This window comes from Labrus mixtus, chromosome 3 (genome assembly GCF_963584025.1).
Source record: "Labrus mixtus chromosome 3, fLabMix1.1, whole genome shotgun sequence".
NCBI lineage: Eukaryota > Metazoa > Chordata > Actinopteri > Labriformes > Labridae > Labrus > Labrus mixtus.
Window position 1 is genome coordinate 10,143,785 of NC_083614.1, and position 19,658 is coordinate 10,163,442.

Here is a 19,658-nt window from a genome sequence, read left to right on the forward strand (position 1 = left end):
TTATGAGAGTCTTAATTAGGCTGAGTGGATTCACCTGTGGCTGATTGCGCAACAGGCACAGGTGTGCATGCTAATCAGTCACTCCGTGCTAAGTGCTAAGGCTAGCTCTTTAACTCAGTAGAATGCCAAATGGAGCAGCAAGACATTCAGCCAGTCTCACAGATGACTGGAGCGGATCCTGAAGTATTTACTAATTCAAAAATAGACTTTGAATCATGAATCACGAATCCAGAATCGTTTTTACTTTAAAATAGATTCGGAATCGAATCCCCAAGAATCAAAATCCAATCAAATCCCAGCCCTAGTGCGCAGGTTTCTCCTCCGTTTGGATGTCATTATCTTGCCATTCACTGCACATAATGTCTCAGTTCCCTGCATAGTTAATTTCACTGTTATGTTTAAATTTGTATTTTGTTTGACCTTCTTCTACTTGTCTGTGAAGCTGCAACGCCCGAATTTCCCCCCTGGGGATCAATAAAGTATTATCCTATCCTATCCTATTATGCGACGCTGTCAGTTTTGTTTACATGAGATAAGTGCGATGGCAGACGTAACCAAACTAGCGCTGGTGTTAATGTTGCTAACTGGACTTTTTACATGCTCACACATACATTCACAGTTACTCTCTCACTATGTTGACGAGCAGAAACGCCTGAATAGACAACTTTCTAAATTAAATGGTCATTGCAGAGGAATGGTGGGAAAATGTTTGCATGTCAAGACATCGTTTTTGACTTGGCTTGCTCATGACAGTGTAATTTGTGTTACTGAGAACTTAACATGGGTGGATTGATTATTTTGTTAAACAGAGGAAGAAAACCTCCGTTTAAAAAAATACCTACCTACGTGTGGACTAGGCTTTGCATAATTAAACCTCTCCGCAAGAACCAGCCAACGTGATCACTTGATTCAGAAATTACTAAAAAGTTTCACTTTACAAACTGTTAACTTGATAGAAAACATGGTGGTCACCCCTAAAAAGTCCCTTAGCTCCAGATGCTGCTGCAATGCTCAGATTTGATCAGGATTCTGCTCTGCCAGGAAACTCTTAACATCTCCAGACTTTGTAGCAGCGTTGGTGATATAAAGTCTGAACCTCAAAGACAGCTTTAACACCAGTCTGATGCCCTGGCTCAGTGGAGAATAGCTGTGCTGGTGCACAGCAATGCAGCTGATATGACTTGACAGGTTTTCTCTCCACATTGTTGGACTAAAGATGCTAGGATATGGCAGTGTATTCCCTTAACAATGACCAAGCAGAAAAGCCAGTAGGATAGGAGACATCTTCTTCACAATGTCAAAGCTTAGGGAGAGGTAAGGGAGGCATTCAGCCTGAATTCATCTTGCACTGTTGTTGCACTTGTTGAATTTTTACACATGCAGTTAAAAAAACAAGTCATGAACAACACAAAGTTTGTGTTGAATGATAGTTAAAACCTCTGATGCTAAAGATAGGAACCCGACCGATTAATCGGCCAGCAGATAATATTGGCCGATATAGGCATATTCAGTGACTACCAGTATCGGCTACTTTTAACACAGATATGAGCCGATATTTCTGGATTTATTCACCAGTCAAAAAGCATTTCATTTCAGTCTCACTGTAGTACACTAGCAGTTCTCTTTCGCCAGCAGAGGGCGCTATATGGATTACAACAAGCACCATCACTCTCCAGATTGTCAAGCAGCTTAAATTCCAGTTGGGTGACCATCTGTTCTTCATTACACATCTTTTATACAAGTATATGTCTATATCTATATTTATCTCTTCAGATCAAAGTCAGATCTAAGCAAGAAATCTGCAAATATATTGGGATATATATATAATATAATATATGAGATTCTTTCTCTCCCTAATATCGATATCGGACCCAAAAATCCCATATCGGTCTGGCCCTACTAAAGATAAATGATCTCTGAGTTCTACATTATTGTATTTTAAATGATGTCTTGGTACAATAATAAGTCCCTCTTTAAAACTTTAAATTTAAGGGAGGTCTTGAAAGACAGAGAATATCAGGGTGCATTCATGACTGCAGGAGTGTATTTACATTAAATTGAAAACTTCATAAGCTTTGTAGGGCCGTACTTTTTACTGTGAGAGCACATTTTATGCTCACACTGATTAACTTAATTATCCCCGAGGGAAATTGGTTTGCAAACAACCACATTGTAATATTACAAAAACAAAAGCTGCATTCATTGATTTCATTGCCACTTGGGAGCAGCGCAGTAAGCTGTAAATGTAACAACTTTATTATCTATAAAGCTGCAAATGTATAAAAGGGACAGTTGTTTATTTTTACATTCAGCAGACAGGAAACAACACTTAAACATTCATTCCATTTCATGACTCTGGCCACTACATGCATTTACGTCCAATACTCACAATCTTTTAGGCCTGTCCTTCAACTCTCTGGGGAAATTTCTGGCCCTTCAGCTGCTAAATGCTGCAATTGACGAGCTAGTCCATTACTGTGTCTGTCTTTTTTTATTTTAGGAGGGCAGTATACAGTGGATTCTCATTACTACACCTGGACACAAGATTGGCATCACACTCAATTTCTTTAACATCATGAATTCCATCATGAATTGATCTATTGTAGACATAGAAATTGTGATTAGAGCACTGTGCCATCTTAAAAAAAAGAAGAAGCATGGTTTGGATTATTATAACATTCAAAAGACTATGCAGTATTTGGAAGTGTGCCTTTATTTGGCTCTTAACTGAACATGTCAGTTTTTGATGCAACAATGACTTTGATACTAAACTAATTATCTTGTGAGAAAAATCAAGCGCATTAGAATTACACATTTCTCCTTTTTGTTTCAATGGTAATAGGGCTGTCTGTTTTTCAATAAAACAACTTTGAACGAATTAAGAACATGACATGGTAACGGTCGAGCACATTCAATTAAGAATAAGAACTGACAGCACTAAGTGGTAATGGGAGCAGCATGCTTTTAGTTCTTTCTATCTGTATAATACTAGTAGAGTTTCTTAGGGCGTTCACATTAGTAACATCGTTCTGTACCCGTGTTCACATGCATATGTACACAGTCCGATACAGCTGGGGGCAGTATGCACACAGTTGGTTTGCAAGTCCGCAAAAAAACAGAAAGAAGAAGTAACCATGGCAACCACTCGCAGGCTGAGTCCGTCCTGCAAACAGTGGATGTTGTTGTTAATTCTGACATTCCAACAGCGACCCTCTTCCTACTTCCACATCTATCGTACAGCTCAGAGGATGAAACGGGCCCGAGCTGCGCGAATACAACGTTTTTTGAAGCAGCAAGAGGCATTTAGAAAAATGTCATATTGCGGCCCACTTCCTTGTTTGAGCACGGTTGCATTCACATCACCTGTGGACCTTATGAGAGTTCACATGAATTGTCTGAGACCACCTTTTGAAGCAGACTCTGGGACACGGTACCCGAGTATGGTACATTTGTGTTCACACTGATAAAACGAAATGGACTTTGGGGTCAAGCGTTCTCGGATTCAGGCCCGGGTCCCTAGTGTGAAACCACCCTTACACGAGTGTCATACATCCCATATTTTATAGGGATGTATTTTTTTTTAAGGGTTGAAAAAAAAACATTCTAGTGATGTGTGAGGAGGTTCAGACATATGACTGGGATAACTTTGTGCCCTCTCTTGTTTGTTTTAGTGTGAAAACAGCTCACAATATAATGACAGATTGAACTCAGCATGCAGCAGCATTTCCACCCACAGACATCCGGAGTTGTTTAGTGCAGTGTTTCCCCTAGGTTTAGAGCTCTGGGGGGGCGGGGTGGGGTCCTGCAATTTGTTCCTGCAACTCCCATTTCTGAGCGCACCTGAATGCATCTCTCATTGTCTGAGCACCCCTGAATGCAGCATGCTAATAGCGCATCCCCTGAATAACGGCAGAGAGAGAGTGTTACGAGTTAGCACCGGCTACACATATACATACAACAAAACTAGCCCTAACCTGAAGTGTGACAGAGAAGTCAAGAGATGACAGACACGGAAAGGACTGATTCTCACACAGGGAAAACATAAGGTTAGGTCAGCTCACCTACACGCGGGTCTGCCGGGGCACCGGCGGCACTGATCGCACCGGACGGCTTTTAGAGCGACGAGCCCAAGCTTCATGTATGAGTTCAGTTTGATTTGTTGGTGTTGGATCGTATAAGATACGGCTGGTTACTAAAACAAGTTCATGGGAGTGGGTCCTCGGTTAGGTCCGACAGCTTCCAAGTTGGCGTCCATACGGGTCCTCCGTCAGCTGCCAACTTCACCTGTCGTAGTACGTCATTTAAAGCAACAGAGCACCGCTCTGAGCGCACCTCAGGAATGGTGCATTCAAGACTATCGGACAAACCAGGAAACACAGCTTAAACCCATTCTCTATTCTCCCCATGAAAACCAGTCCAAAGTAATTAACAAAACAGACAGATAAGGATGAAGAAGAAGAACCTTACTGATTCCTAACAAGAGACATGCCCAGAAAAGTCTGAAGTCCTGTTCTATAGGAAAGGTATCCTTATGACTACTGTTGTGATCTGGCGCTATAGAAAATAAAATTAACTTGGCCATCAAGGGGGGCGGGTGGTGCTGTTGGGGGGGGCGGGCTGCCCCCCTAATATGATGGTAGGGGAAACACTGTAGTGTATGATTGGTACATTTTGTAAAGATCCGAAAAATACCATCACCATGGTTACTTACAACTGGAAGAGAAGGATGCAGTTGAAGGCGTGGCTCATGGGCCGGGAGAGGAAGAGGTGGCCAAGAAGATGAAGGTTGGGCTGCAGGCTGTCTTCTTGGTTGTGCAAGGATGCGGCATCTGGCTGTAGTAAACCCGTATCTGAAAGACACAGACATGCAGATGTGCAGGGCTGTTATATCACTGGAACCAAAATATCAAGTAAAAGACTTTATATAGGCTACAACAATGTTGATATCTTGTGATCCCTACAAACAAGCTCTGTTGAAATGTTGTTTATGCCATCGTTGTAGCTAACCTCAGCTCTCGAGGTTAGAGACAACCAACTCTTAATTTCATTATGTGCTGTTCTTTTAAAGAGGAGTTAAAAAAAAATAGCTGTGATGCTAGTACTAAATATTTTAAACTCATACATATATGATTGGATGTAAATAAAAATGTGGCTGAAGTTTAAATTAATAAAGTAAAAACAGGTCAAAGTAATCCCACGGTCTTCAAAAGCTCAGACCTCAGACTGCTCTATATTCTGGGTTTACACTCCAGCAACTGGCACAAAAACTATCTTCTCAGTCTGAAAGTTTTCTAACCCTGTGCTCAGCTCTACTTTTTACATCTCAAGTTTTAAGTGATGCTGAGGGCTAGTGGCAATTGCATGGTTCAGCGATTGTTTGCCATTGGCAGGATCAGGAAACGCTGGTGAAAGTGGGCTTTAAAGGAGGAGGGCGGGTTAAAGCAACAGCAGATCAAACAGATTGTTTCAGTAAAGGCTGAGACTGAAGGGTAATCATCATGATGGGCCACAAAATAAACAAAAAAAATTCTGTAGGGATGTACAAATTTCAAAATGTTGCGATACAATAATATCACAATAACGAGTCCATGGTACCATATTTATGGGAAGACTTGCCAAAAAAATGCCATTTATTAACAATGATTGGATTGAAACGGGGTATGAGATGGGTAAAATGACCTTAAAGTCCTTTTAACAAAACAATTCCACCAGCTGGACCTTGTTAACAATACTCACAGTATAACATTTAATATTTGTTCTCCCATCAAGGGACCTCGGGAAGGACCGGGAGTGTGTCAAAGTATTGATTCATGTCATAGGACAATCGACACATTATTTAGAGCTGGTTTGTAGAAGGAGCACAGATCTACTGATACTAGAATAGGCTGAATAGGATGAATCTATTCAAAACTGTTTTTTAAATTAATATTTCTATGCTGAGAGCAGGCTGTGACGTCTGTCTCAGGCTGCACTGTCCTTCTCATTGGCCCTTACATGTCTGATTAGCCTCTGATTGGTCGACATCCAACGTCCATCAAGCCAAGTGAGCTAACAACACAAATGATCTTATTTCACTAAAGTGTATACACAAATCATAATAGATTATCTTGGTTTTTGGGGATTTGGATGAGGACAGTCTCTGATGATATGTCTCAGTGAGATAGTGAAGCTGATGAAGCTAGTGGATTATACAGAAAGTCTCTACGTCGTACAGTTCATTTTTTTTAGAGTTGATATTGTAAAGATGACAGTTTTAACAGCATCTACAAATTCTAAATTGTCTCTCCGTTCTCCCTCTCAGCTGATGCCATATTTGCATTTGTGATGAACTCTGCTCTGCTCTACTGCGGCTGACAAATAAACCATTTCTTTCCCCCTCCAGACCTATCGTTTCATACCGCCACAGGTCCACAACGTCATTGAGACACTTTTGTTCTTGCAATATCGTAACATTGACGATACTGTTACATCCCTATTTTTTTCTAAACTAAAATCTTTTTCTCTTGAAATTATGGAGCTTGAAATGATCACAAGGTCCTCTTCAATATTCTTTAAAGTGCTAGCTTATCTGAACAATAATTAACCTTATGCAGCAGGTTTTTTTCTTCAAGTTACCCCAGAGGAGTGTTTACGCTCTTCTTGGTTGGAGCTTCCATGCATGCTGCACTGACAGGTGGGAAGCTTCAGGGCAGAGCCACTCAGCCAATCCTAATTGTTCTGCATGTTTATGGTGTGATAACTTTGACGTAAGTGGTCCTGGCAGAGTGTACATTATTAAATATCATAGACAAAACAGGCATATTAAATTAATGGCCAACAAGCATGTGAAATTAATGGCGATGCAGAAGTCTGTCGTATAAAAGTAGGACAAACACACAAACACGCCATCGTCACCATCTGTGCCCGAGTTTAAATAAAAGAGGTGACAGTCCTCAACACCAGCAACTGCTCAACACACACGCACATTTTATGGGTATGAGTTATTTTTCTCAATTGTTTAGTGTACACAAGTTCCTATCTACAATATACAGTATGTAGTCAAGGCCCCTCGGTTGTGGAACAGCCTTCCTCCCTCAGTCAGGTCTGCCCCCCCTCTGTGGAATCTTCTAAGTCCCGCCTCTAACCACACTATCTGTATACCAAATGTCATATAATAATATTGTCTAATTATATTGTTGGTATTCTGTGTGTGCATCTTTTGTTTCACAAAAGCTCAATGCAAGTGCTGCCGAGTGCACAGCCAGCGCTTTTCTGCCCAGAAAAAAACGCTAGGTGGACACAGGGCCTTAATTGCCCTTCTATTTGTAAAGCTGATCTGAAGCCTGCACATGCTTCTTAAAGCTGTATTTACACTCTGACTCTGCACAGGGATTTAGCAGCAGTACATTTCTCTTGGAGGGAGATTCACAGATCAAGAGTTATCTATTTCACCACAACTAGTTTATGAGAGAAAACCTGCGAGTGTCCGAGTGTACAGTCCGAGTGTTGTGAGCGTGCTCGTACAAGTGAGAACAGTGCAGCGGTCGGCAGTGGCGGCCTTTCAACACTTGATACACACGCTCACTTATGAAATGAGATCACACAAGATCTTAACACCACTATGACAGGGAAAGGATGTGAAATGATGAATAATGTGTTGCTGTTTTTCTAAGGCAGTATTTTAACTGGTCCCAGCTGAACTTTGATTCTTCGACAGGCAAAAGGCTGAATGCACTTCTCAACTGACAACAGTGACAATGAGGGCTGATCTTCAGGCCACATGTCAAACATTTTAAAATGTATCAGAGCGCTGTTTTGAGTTCTGCAGTACTTTTTTCAACAGAGATGCAAACGTTTATCTTCAGAAAATATAGCATAAAAATGTAACTCTATGGTAACTAAGAATCTTAGCACTGAACTCAGCACAATGTCAGAGATACTTCATCATTGTAATGATTACGTAATCATAAATGATGAAATAATGGTTAAGTCATTTGTGAAGCTTTAAGCGTAAAGTGCTTCATTTCCTTGAAGGCTACACTCGAGCTGACTGGACGAGTAAAAGGAAAAAATTGTGTCAAGTACTCGCCAATTATCCTGTCACAAGAAGAAAAAGATCAAAGTGAAGTTAAGAAGCAGCTTTTCTCTGATTTAGCCTGAAGACGTAAGTTGTGTTTGGGGAATATGTGTAAAAGTCCAACTCAGATTTTTTTCCCACATTGATGAAATAATCTGCTATAAAGGTTTAGTAGATAACTATATGACATCCTGAATTGGTGGTTGTGCAGTCTCTTATCGTGCATTTACCTTCCCTTTTCACAGTTTTACAAAAATAAACAGGAATGATAACCTCATATCTATTTGACTTGTGAATTATTATGTGATTGCCATTGATCTCAGGTAACATATCTAAAGTCCTTTGCTTTTATTATAGGAAGCATAGTAGAGGTTTGTGTTCAACTCACAGCATCACTTAAAGGAAGAATGTGTGACACATAAATACAGCAGAAATCAAGTATATCCTGTAAATGTCTCCCCGAGTCCTGACTGTTTAGAATGAGTGAGAAGCTTGAGTCCCTGTGTTTACATCATGTTTACCTGGACGGGACGGCCTTACATATAAAGCTGTTTCAGTCAAGGACTAGAGAAAAGAAGAATAACATACTCATTGCTTATCTGGATGTCACATAAGTGTCTTTAGATCACGGCCGTCCCGTGTCAATTTATGTGCAATATGAAGCTACGAGCTAACTAAAGAGCGCTAACATTAGCATTCTAACACAGCAATGCAGGCCCAGGCAATTGCAGCTCGAGCAAAGGACAGTTTTGTCCGCCGCTTGCGCTTAATGGTGCTTTCTAGTTGGTAACTCCTTCCTGAGAACGCGAGTGGAGATGGCTTGGAGGTGTGCCGCTGGAGGAGAGCGGAGGCTTCAGAATGGTGGAGGTGTCTCCAAACAGAGGTTTCTCAAGGGCGATGTCTGCTCAATCAAAAAGTTGCACATTCTTCCTTTAATAACTGAGGCGACGCTATGAATGTCTCTGACAGCACAGACATGTGCAATCTGAGTTTCTATCAACATTGGAAGAAAAAAAGAAAAAAAAGGAAAAAGGCAGGTATGCAGGTGTTCATGGATGTCTAACCAATCCAAAAATGTAATGAGAGAACTTGACACTTTATTAACAAATACCAGGATAAGCCTTGAATAAGCCTCATCACTAATCCAGCAAAAATCATGGTTGAAGGGTTTCTGCATAATGACTGATATCCCTGAGGGTCTTTTTTCACAGTGAAAATACATGTGACTAGTGTTTGGTCACATGAAGCGGGTATTGGAAATGATGAAATAAGACAGGTGTGCAGGGGGAGATTAAACCCTGACAATTGAATATCATCATACGAGTTAATTCCTATTCAGCAGATGTTCTCATATTCAGGAAAAACATCTTTTGTTATTTTGCTGAATTATTCTCAATATAATAAGGGCACATAATGCTCACAAACTACTGTATTTTCCATTTGAGTGTAGAAGTTTTCCAGGCTGTTGACTTGACAGCTGGCTCAGCTTAAAGCATTCCTATAGATGAGTTGGACTGTGAACTCAGAATGACAGGAAGTCCAGGTAGGCCGTAATTAGTAGAAAAAATGATTAAGCTGAATCATCCATCCATTACCTATACTGCTTTTCCTGTTCAGGGTCGTGGGGGACTGGAGCCAATCCAAGCTGTCATTGGGCGAGAGGCGGGGTTACACCCTTGACTGTTTGCCAGCCAATCACAGAGCTGACATAAAGAGACAGACAACCAGCCACACTCACATTCACATCTACGGGCAATTTAGAGTCATCATTTAACCTAATGAGCATGTCTTTGGACTGTGGGAAGAAGTACTAGGAGAGAACCCACACATGCACAGGGAGAAGATGCAAACTCCACACATGGAGGCTCCTGTCAGGCGGCGATTCGAACCAGGAACCTCCTCGTTGTGACGCAACAGCAGGAAGATTCAGTCCCATTTTAAGTATAAGGTAAAGGTAGAAGAAAGATGAACATATCTTGTTCACCGTAGTTTTCTCATATCAGACCATTTCACCGACCGAGTTATCTGCGTTATGTACAAACTAAGTTCTCACCGCTCAGATTGATGGTGTAAATAATTGTACCTGTTTATTTTAATGATGAAATGGAAGATGAAGAACTTTTAACAAAAAGCTCAGCATAAAGGCTCCTTACCAGCTTCGGCACTTTCACTCTCGTCGTCGTCCTCTTCCTCTGTGTGGGTTGGATCCTCCATACCCACCTGATCCATCACAATGCACTCCGCCACACCTGTCTGAGATCAACAGCAACAGACAGTTCAGGTTTTAAAATCACAAATGAGTTGCGGTCGGTCATCTTTTAACATGAATAACTTATATCCATAAGTTCTACTATGAGAACATGTTATGATACCCTGAATTAAACATATTCACAAGTTCAGCTGTAATTCAAATCAAGTCTGGTAAATGGTAAGTTACTGAAAAGGGTCTTTTCATGGCACACATATTTTGCAGGAAAAGCACAGGTGTCATAAATACAATGACACATTTTAAGAAAGTTGAAATGACAGTTATTGTCATGACTACAGAAGCTGTGTTTTAGTTTCAGACTGGGTGGGATAATAGCGTCTGTGGATAAACAACTAGTTTGCTGATTGTGGCTAACACTACAGTGCTAGCCCCACCAGCCTTCATGCATCCTTGCAAGCTAACATTGACATACCTACCTGTACTAAATGTGGTTACAGGTTGTACCTGTCAATATGCCAATTTTAACACAGCCTACCTACAAATCCATCACCATTTTCTAGATCATAATAATGCCAAACGCCGCTGCTCCTACAAGATGCCATCTGTCCACTGTGCTTGTTTACTTTCATAAGGCTGGGAGAGGAGGCAAGCTAACCAGAGCTGCAACCCAGGTGTTGGGTGGCTGTGTTTCAGCTTAGACACAACCTTTACCTGGTATTTGGGGCCTACATGTAAAATAGTAATCATACGAAGCTGAGTTCAGCACACTTGTTGCAAACCCAGTCCTTCATTGCCTGCCATTTGGTTAAATCAAAAGAAACCAAGCATGACTGACAAACCAAGGAGTGGTATTTTATTGTACAGTCTCACTTTGAGGATTTAACTTCCCTGTGTCATCTCACAAATATTCATTCACCTTCGATTCATGAGCTTGAGCTCCAGCTGTGTCCTTCATCGTTATTTGTCCTTGTATTGCATTCCAATAGTTTCTATTTTTTTCAGTGGAGGTGTGTTAAAGCCTTTTCCTCAAAGTTACCAGTGGAGCCTAAAAAGTAAAATAACAATAAAGGGGTTTGTATGTGGCTGCATACCTTTAAAGATTCTAGCTGTACCACCTGGCATTTCTGAAGAAGTTCCACAAACAGGTAGATAAGTAAGGCCTGCAAAACAGAGGATGGAAAACACATTTGGTTTATTAAATGGGGGTGGTCAGTTTATTGTCATTTATCAAAGAATCCACTCTTTTAGAGATATGTGCATAATCATTTATGTAGCCCAGCTTTAGGTCAGGGACAGACATGCACTGACATTAGGCTTATTCAAGATGAACTGCAGATGCAATAATTTAAGACTCTTAATAAGAAGTGACCAAATATGTTTTTGGATTTTTATACTACAGGGAACAAACTGGATGTAAATATCCAAAACTCTGACAAGCAGCAAAAGGCTTCAATCTTTGTGTTTACCAAGATATTACATTTACAGATATGCTGTTTGAGCGTGTGTTCTGGTTGTTTATCACTCTGACATTACAGAAGATAGTTGACATTTCCTTAACACAGCTGCTCCCTTCATAGAAAGTCTTTATACTACTAACATTTGTTACATCAAGAATGACGATTTCCTTTTTTAAGTGTGTCTTGGATAAGTTGCCAAAGTATCGGTAAAAATGATAACCCCAACAAAAGCATAACGCAGGTTATGATCCTTTCATATATAAAAAGCAGATTATGCTTAAATATGGGGCAAGAGCAGATCTTTAAATATAGTTGTATGAAAAGGTTTAGGGATTTTTGGCTCACCATGTGTCTGATATGTATGTATGTAGTAGAGCTTTCTGTACACTTGGACACATGTCTTACATTTTTCTGAAGGTTTTTTCTTGCTATGGTAACTTTGCTTAATGTTGCTTTGTGCTCAAGATGGATTAATGTGAGGTCTTTGTCCTGCTTTGACCTGCTCTTTTGTAAAGTGTCTTGAGATAACCTCCTTGCATAAAATACATCAGTATTTGCCAGCCTGTGAATTTGTATGGACAGCCTCTTTTAATCAGAGCAGGTTTGTGTTGAAATATGACCAGATCTGTACTTTTTTTAAAGCTTTGGCACTTTTAAGTAATATTAATCATTAAATAATGGGCATTGTATGTCTAATATATTATGAAAAAAAATCACTTTTACATTGTTTTTGAACATATATTTGGGTAACCTGAGTGTTTGGCGACCAACAAAAAGTGAAATAAATCCATCCAGTCCTTTGTTTGTATTCAGCAAAAGTCTAACAACACAGAGAAAAATGCTCCGTTTCAAATTTTCTCTCCATGTGATGTCACAAGCTGGATTCTGGTAAAAAGAAAAAATACCCTGCCATCCCCTGGTATCTCCACCCATGGACTCCACCCCGAGCCTAGAACAAAACTGTTGCGCAGGTCTGCCATTTTTATTCTCGCTACAGAGGACTGATATTTAAAAAAAACTCAGGGGGGGCTCATTGCATTTAAAGAGACACACACACCAAAACGGAGCGTTCTGAGAGAGCTGGTTTACACAGGGTCACAAACCTCCTCTGGTGCTTGATTCATGTTATATTTTGACCAGAGCACAGCACAGATGTTTCATTTAGACCACAGGGGACTGTTTTATAAGGTGGAAAAGGGGGGTAATATGTCCTCTTTAAAAAAAAGAAGTATTGAAGTATATAAAAAAAGAAGACCACTGTACAACTAATATTTATCAGCATTTTGCTCAATTCCATTTCATTTCCATTTTACTAATAAAATCTTGAATTTCAACCAACCTTCATTAAAATTCAATGATAATGTGAGTGGACTGAGGTCATGTGTTACCTACCTGGACAAAGAAGCCAACAAGAAAGGAGATAAGAAAAGGCACCAGTCCTGAATGGGCTATCGTCACTGGAAGACCTAGAGATGGAAATAACATAGAACTGTTTTGGATTTGATTTCCAACAAAGACGTTTACTAGACAATGTCTTACATTTCGTATGCACATATACCCCTCCTGTCTATCACTGTCTCAGCTTGTAATTCTTTCCGACAGACACTCCTTTCCTCTTTGGCTTCAACTTACCATAAAACTTAATGGATGGTGCTGATTTCAATATGAGATTTAAATGATTGAACAAGTATTAACTTGGAAGGGCTCCACCTTTATGGAACTACATGAAGACCCTGCTGAAAACAAAGCAGTTAAATGTAATGTCCCATGTAATTTCCACCTCTACAAAAATCTCTCTTGTGTTAACTACACTTCATAAACCACAGTTAAATTTGCTCTGCCAATGAAAGCCAAAAGATGGACAGCGGCTTGATTATGTTCCAAAACTAACTGATGTAATAAAAGGAAGTCCAGTAGAAATAGAAATAGAGCTCAGCAAACTTTTAAGAACCATATATCAGTTGAGCGAAACATGCCCATTCACACCCAGAGAACCTGAAGTCAGTACAATAATGTATAAAGAGACAATAGTGATGCTCTGAAGAGACAGTGTGAGGAAGCTGTGAACCAATCATTTGTCAGGATGATGGAGACTGCACAGGCTTAATACAGACGAGAGGCAACTGCACAATTTTTTTTACATACTTTATAATCCCTGAGGGGAAATTCTGGTTTTGAACTGTTATTGAGAGACATGCTTCCCACACACATGCACCTGGTTGCACCATGGTTCGGTGCCTTGCTCAAGGGCACCCCGGCAGTAACCAGGAAATGACCTGGCACCTCTCCAGCTACCGGACCAACTTCCATACTTTGGTCCGCACGGGGACTTGAACTTGCGACCCTCCTGTTCCCAATCCAAGTCCCTACAGACTGAGCTCCTGTGTATTCCACCAATTTAAGCAGCTTTGCTAAAAATCTTTAGACCTGAGAAGGATCTTCAAATTTAAATGATTATGTTTTCAATCACTTCAGGGGTGGCTGTGGCTCGATCCCCAGCTCCTGCAGCCACATAAATAATAATAATAATACATTTTATTTATAAGCGCTTCTCAAAAACTCAAAGACACTGTACAATTGTTAAAAAACAGAAAGAACAGCACAGTAAGGACAGACTAACAGACATTGCAACATTACACACAAATCATAAAGATAACAACAATAAAGGTAAAACTATAAAAAACAGGAAATACATCACAGTCATACATATCCAACCATAGTTTCAAATGAGTGTGATAGCCAGGTGTTTGGAAGTTAACCTTTGGGAACACTACGTGTTATGTAATAACATAGAAATACTCACCAAGGATTCCAGTTCCCAGTATTGTTGCTATGGTCAAGAAATCTATAGGAGAGAACACAACGCTCTGTCAGATCAATTTAAACATTTAGAAAGCCACAAACTGAGGCAGACAAACTGTTTGACAGTGAAAGTGAAAATCTATTTTGTGTTTCTGCTCAGGACTGACTAAGGTTCTTAAAAGTGGAAAATGTTGGGATTCAAAGAAAAACATTATATTAGGCTGATATATCCACGTCATGTTATTGAAGTACACAGTTTCTTCTTCAGGTCGATCTGATCTAAAAACAGTATCATGTCCGATATTGACATAATTGGACTCATGGTGACAAACCACGTCACCAATCAAGAACGATCATTGGGCACTTTAAACATTCTCAGCTCACACAGTCTCACTTTGAAGACATTGAGACTGAACTGTAAGAAGTGCCCACAAATCGTCTCCATGACGACGTTCAGACGAGATTGAAACAGTTCCTTCTATAAGATGAAAATAACAAATCCTACACTTCAGTTTAAAATACTTAATTTGAAAACCTCACAGTTGTTGTTGCTTCCTGTTTTTGTATGTGAAGTCAGCATAAAGTTCAGATATATTTCTTTGGAATAGTTTGAATTTTTATGTATTTTATATTTTTATTGTTGCTCTTTGAAAAATAAATGTTTACTACAGCTTTGTGTAACCTTACACATCAAACCAACAACAATAACACTATTAATTATGTTGAAAGTTTTTAGAATCAGTACTGGAATCAGATCAGAACTGAAAATAAGTGGATCGGTTCATGTCTAGTCAATATAATTCTAAGTTAACCATAAAAATAACTCTACAACAGTTTAGCACTCAGTTTTTTGTTGAGACGATGTCAAAGGGGTGTCGAGTCAAATAATTTTGAAGCCACAGAGTGAGGAGACTCCAAAAAGTACTGATTGGCAATTTCAATTTCCAGGTATTTCCAGGTTTCTGAAAATAACATTTAGAAGAAAGCCTGTGTTCCCAACAGGCATCACAAGCTTAACTTTAATACCAGCCGTGATATCTCTGCTGAGCTTTCACTGCAACCCGTCCCACTCTACTGCTCCATCAGCTTTTTCAATTTTCCCACAGTTGTAAAATGAAACACTTTTCTCAAAAACTGCACACATCATATCTAAAATCATTCATTCTACCACACCCAACATGTCCAACCTCACTCTTATCACTCTGAGGTGGAAAGACCACATTAGAGCAAAAAACCCAGACCACTCAACCTTCCTTTCTTACCTTAACACGTCTGACGTCTAACTGAAGATATCATACACACATCTAAAAGTACAAGTAACAACAGATGGCAATTCTAACAGGCCAAATGGTATTCGTTCAAAAATACTCACTTTGTACTGAGATATGAACAATGAAACCTCTCAGACAGATGATTTGATGTAAAGGCCTTCCTCTCATCGAAAGCCTCCTTCATATAAAGGTACTTTCTGCATGTTAGTACATAAAAGACCCCGGTTATTATTTGAGGATTTACAGTATGGCTTAACTGAAAATAAGTGGATTCACTGCGCACAAGAAGGCCAAATTGCTTCTTCTGTTTATTTAGCCTTCATTTTCAAACAGACAACGCGTTTCGCCCATGGCTTCATCAAGTGTGCTACACAAATCACTGCATAGGTGTTATTAACGGGGCTGCAGCTCAATCAACAGCAGGTTGGATAGCCTGCTGAGAAGCCTCCATATATGTCATGTCTCCATGACTATAACTTGTACTAAAGGAGAGGAGTCGGCCTTCTCGTCCATGTTAACATGATGTAAACACGGCTCCAACAACAGTACAGCAGCGGGACTCACGCTTCTCACTCATTGTAGACAGTCATGACTCACAGAGACATTTACTTAAGTTTCTGCTGTATGTGTAAAATGTTGCACATCCTTTCTTTAACTACAAGAAACTTTAAAGTACACCGGATTTACTTCATGCCAAACAAGATTTATATTAAATCCTTTAAAGAAAAGAAATCTTGTTGTGAAGTTTTACTTTGATCCGAAAGCTCTTTAGTTTACACCTCACATTTCCAGAAAGTCCATTCATACAGTCAGTGAGGCGGCTGTGAAACCATTCATTGGGATGACGATAAACACCATCAAGCAGCCTCTCTGTCACCATATCGATGGTTGACGACGGCGGTCACTTTTCTGTCGCATTCAGATCCATCACTTGCACTCCACAGACCTCCAATCATCACTAGAAATAAGCTGCCATTTTAAATCAGCCTGGTCGTATTTCACATTTCTCTTATCAATCCTCTCATGTATTCTGTACTCTTCCACCACCCCTCACATGTGGCCTCAGCAATTAGACATGTCATTATAATATTTTCAATACTGTCCGTGTTCTCATCGATGCACAGTAATTTAATTGAATCACTCAATAAATTGTGTTTCAGACAGAGAGGACTCCGACTGGAGCATTAGGCTAAATGACCCCAATAAACATTTAATGGTTTTCGATTTTGGTGGCTCAGCCATTTTGTCCTTTGGATGAAACATGCAACAATGTGACACAGGTAGTTATAAGAAAACATTTCAGTATGAAAATGCTTTAGAAATCACTACATTTATGTCAAAAAGAAGTGGGGGATGAGGGTCCTTATAATTAAAGTAATTTATCAAGCGAATATGCAAAACATTGGCAAGTTCCACCTTCTAAATGTGAGGATTTGCTCAATGTATGAATTTATTTATAGCATGCATTTTTTTTTTAATTCAACAATTTTAACTTTGAGGAACAAAAAGTTGGCTATGACATCATCTTCGTATGTCAGAAGCTTAGCGGTGGTGACGTTAAGTCAGTCAACCCTTCTGTAGTTCTTTTACAGCCTATAATATGATATGATCTGATCCAATTTTTTGACCCATCTGGGAAATTGGTCTTGGACTTAAAGTGCTGCCAAACATTCTGCTGCTTTCATCAGAATCAATAAAAAAAATCAAAATAAAGAATCACATCCACATGAAAACAGAAAGGCACATACCAATGCAGAACAACAGAACATACAAGCTTTTCATGTTTGCCGATTGTGTTTACGCTTCAAATATTATGAAAGCAGTGTTCATTTGTGAAGATCATCTTGGTGAACAAAACATTTAGGCTATGGGTCATAAACTTGTTTTCAGCACTAATCCAAAAACTCATTGAAAAAAAAAAATCCATACGATTATGACGAGGGAACCTGCGAGATGCTAATTTCCAGGTAGGCAAACATAACTCTATAGCAGCTGACTGTTGAGATAGGAGGAAGCTTCAATTATTCAGTAGTTGATTATAATGTGTTTACTCTCCAGCAGTCCATTATCCCAAACACAAATTGAACTAACCTAATTAAAGCTGGCTACATTTGAATATTTACAGGATAGGCACACAAAAAAAAAGAATGATTGATTATTATTGAATATTTCTGTGACGTGTGTTTCAAAAAAACATATTTAAAAAAAAACACAACACATTTAAATCAGTGAGTTAAAGTATTTAGAGGCTGTGTAATATATGAATAGTAGCTTAAGCTTGATTCATTCCTGAAATATAAAGCTTAGGGCCTATAGTTATTCAGCCTAGAACAATGTTAGATGAAATAGACCACATCCATAGCCAGCTAACTGTAGTTACAGTAATAAAAGTGAAGGATTGGCTTGTTGAGAATATTTAAAACTTTATGTAATAATTCAATGTTGTCATAACTTTTAGCAAAAACTAAAGTATTGTTGAGAAGAGAGAATTCAATCTGCAGGGACAGATTTAACTTTTTGAAATAGTTCCCATGATAAATATTGTTGTCATAGCAGCCAGGCTAGAAAAAAAGGAAAATGTAAGGAAAGTTGGTATATTAGCTAAATGCAAGCCCAACTACATTGTTCATCCTTTTCATTCAAAGAAGAGCATATTTTGCAAAGTAAAATATCCTAGGCCTAATTGCAATATTCAAGCTGCATTTATTTATTTATTTACATAATACTGTATGTATTCGTGTTTACCCTCGCGAGCGTTGAAACGTTATCTACCATCAGCCCTAATCCCTCAGAAACACCTTGAATGTGAGCTCCGCTTCTCCGAAAACATTATCATGCACATTTATTATGTGGCTAAAGGGAAAACATTTCTGTTAGAAATAATAGTATTTCGGCGCATTCATCGCTACATTGTGAGCGGGTGTGTATGGCCTGTACCGGTGTTTGACTGTAAACATTGCGTTGTGTGTCGGTACTCACAGCACTGCAGGTATATAAACCGCAACTTCCAGTGTCTGTCCTGGTTTTTCCGCGTAATTTTGATGGACAGAGTGCTGAGACTGTTGTCGGGGATGGGACAGGGGCTTGTTTGGGTTCTTATCTCCTCTGCATCGGTCGCCATCATTTTCACTACCCTATATTGTCCTCCACAGCTTCCATCTCCTGCCCGCCCCCTCTTTCTGGCGACGCGGGAACGCGCACGGTCCTCCGGATGCTGCGCGCGCCCGATGATTTTCTGTGCATACGGATGATGACGGGCTTCAGTTTAAGCTTGATAAATGAAAAGTAGCTCAAAATAGATAATAAGGCAGCTTCCTGGATTTTACATTTATGTGTCCCTATATGTCCTACATTTATATACTTTAAGTAACTTAACAGGATAACACTAAATAATAAATAAAGTTAATATGTAACAGATCAATTGTGGAAAAAATAGATCAATAAATAAACTAAAGTATTTATTATAGTGAATATAAGACAAGACTTCCCTAAACTCAGTAGGACATAATGAAATTCCATCATTATTATAATGATAATAAGTAATTAAAATAAAACAAAGTGATTAATGTCATTCAGTATAAATAAATAAATAATTATTTGCATCTAAATACATTTTGGATGCATGACTATCTATGTAAAAGATTGTTTCTTCGCTATGACAGGCGACTGATATTTATAAGTTCAGTAAAAGATAAGATGAAATACCATCAGTAACCATTTTCTTATTATCCAACTCTGTGTTTAGAGCACAACTTCCATTAACACTATAGACTAAGGCTGTGTTCACATTGTAAGCCCAAGCGGCAAACTCCGGTGTTGAAAAATGAAGCTGATGCGGGAGTGCAAAAATCCTGCAGTTCATC

The 19,658-nt window shown here is 39.3% G+C and overlaps 2 protein-coding genes across 2 annotated transcripts in view; both read right to left on the reverse strand.

The window, feature by feature from the left end:
- The window catches only part of akr1a1b (aldo-keto reductase family 1, member A1b (aldehyde reductase)), a 238,360-nt gene extending 221,172 nt beyond the window's left edge, over positions 1-17,188 (reverse strand). The window contains exon 1 of the mRNA XM_061031152.1: positions 17,183-17,188. The gene's annotated coding sequence lies outside the window, so the exon portion shown is untranslated. The remainder of the gene's footprint in view (positions 1-17,182) is intronic.
- Positions 1-18,976, reverse strand: part of si:ch211-51h4.2 (uncharacterized) — a 67,513-nt gene extending 48,537 nt beyond the window's left edge. The window contains exons 1-6 of the mRNA XM_061031116.1: positions 18,775-18,976; positions 14,526-14,567; positions 13,115-13,188; positions 11,357-11,425; positions 10,210-10,309; positions 4,712-4,850 (exon numbers count right to left, since the gene is read on the reverse strand). Of these exons, the coding sequence (XP_060887099.1) occupies positions 4,712-4,850; positions 10,210-10,309; positions 11,357-11,425; positions 13,115-13,188; positions 14,526-14,567; positions 18,775-18,919 (569 nt within the window). The 5' untranslated portion in view covers positions 18,920-18,976. The remainder of the gene's footprint in view (positions 1-4,711; positions 4,851-10,209; positions 10,310-11,356; positions 11,426-13,114; positions 13,189-14,525; positions 14,568-18,774) is intronic.
- Between the last annotated feature and the right edge of the window lie 682 nt (positions 18,977-19,658).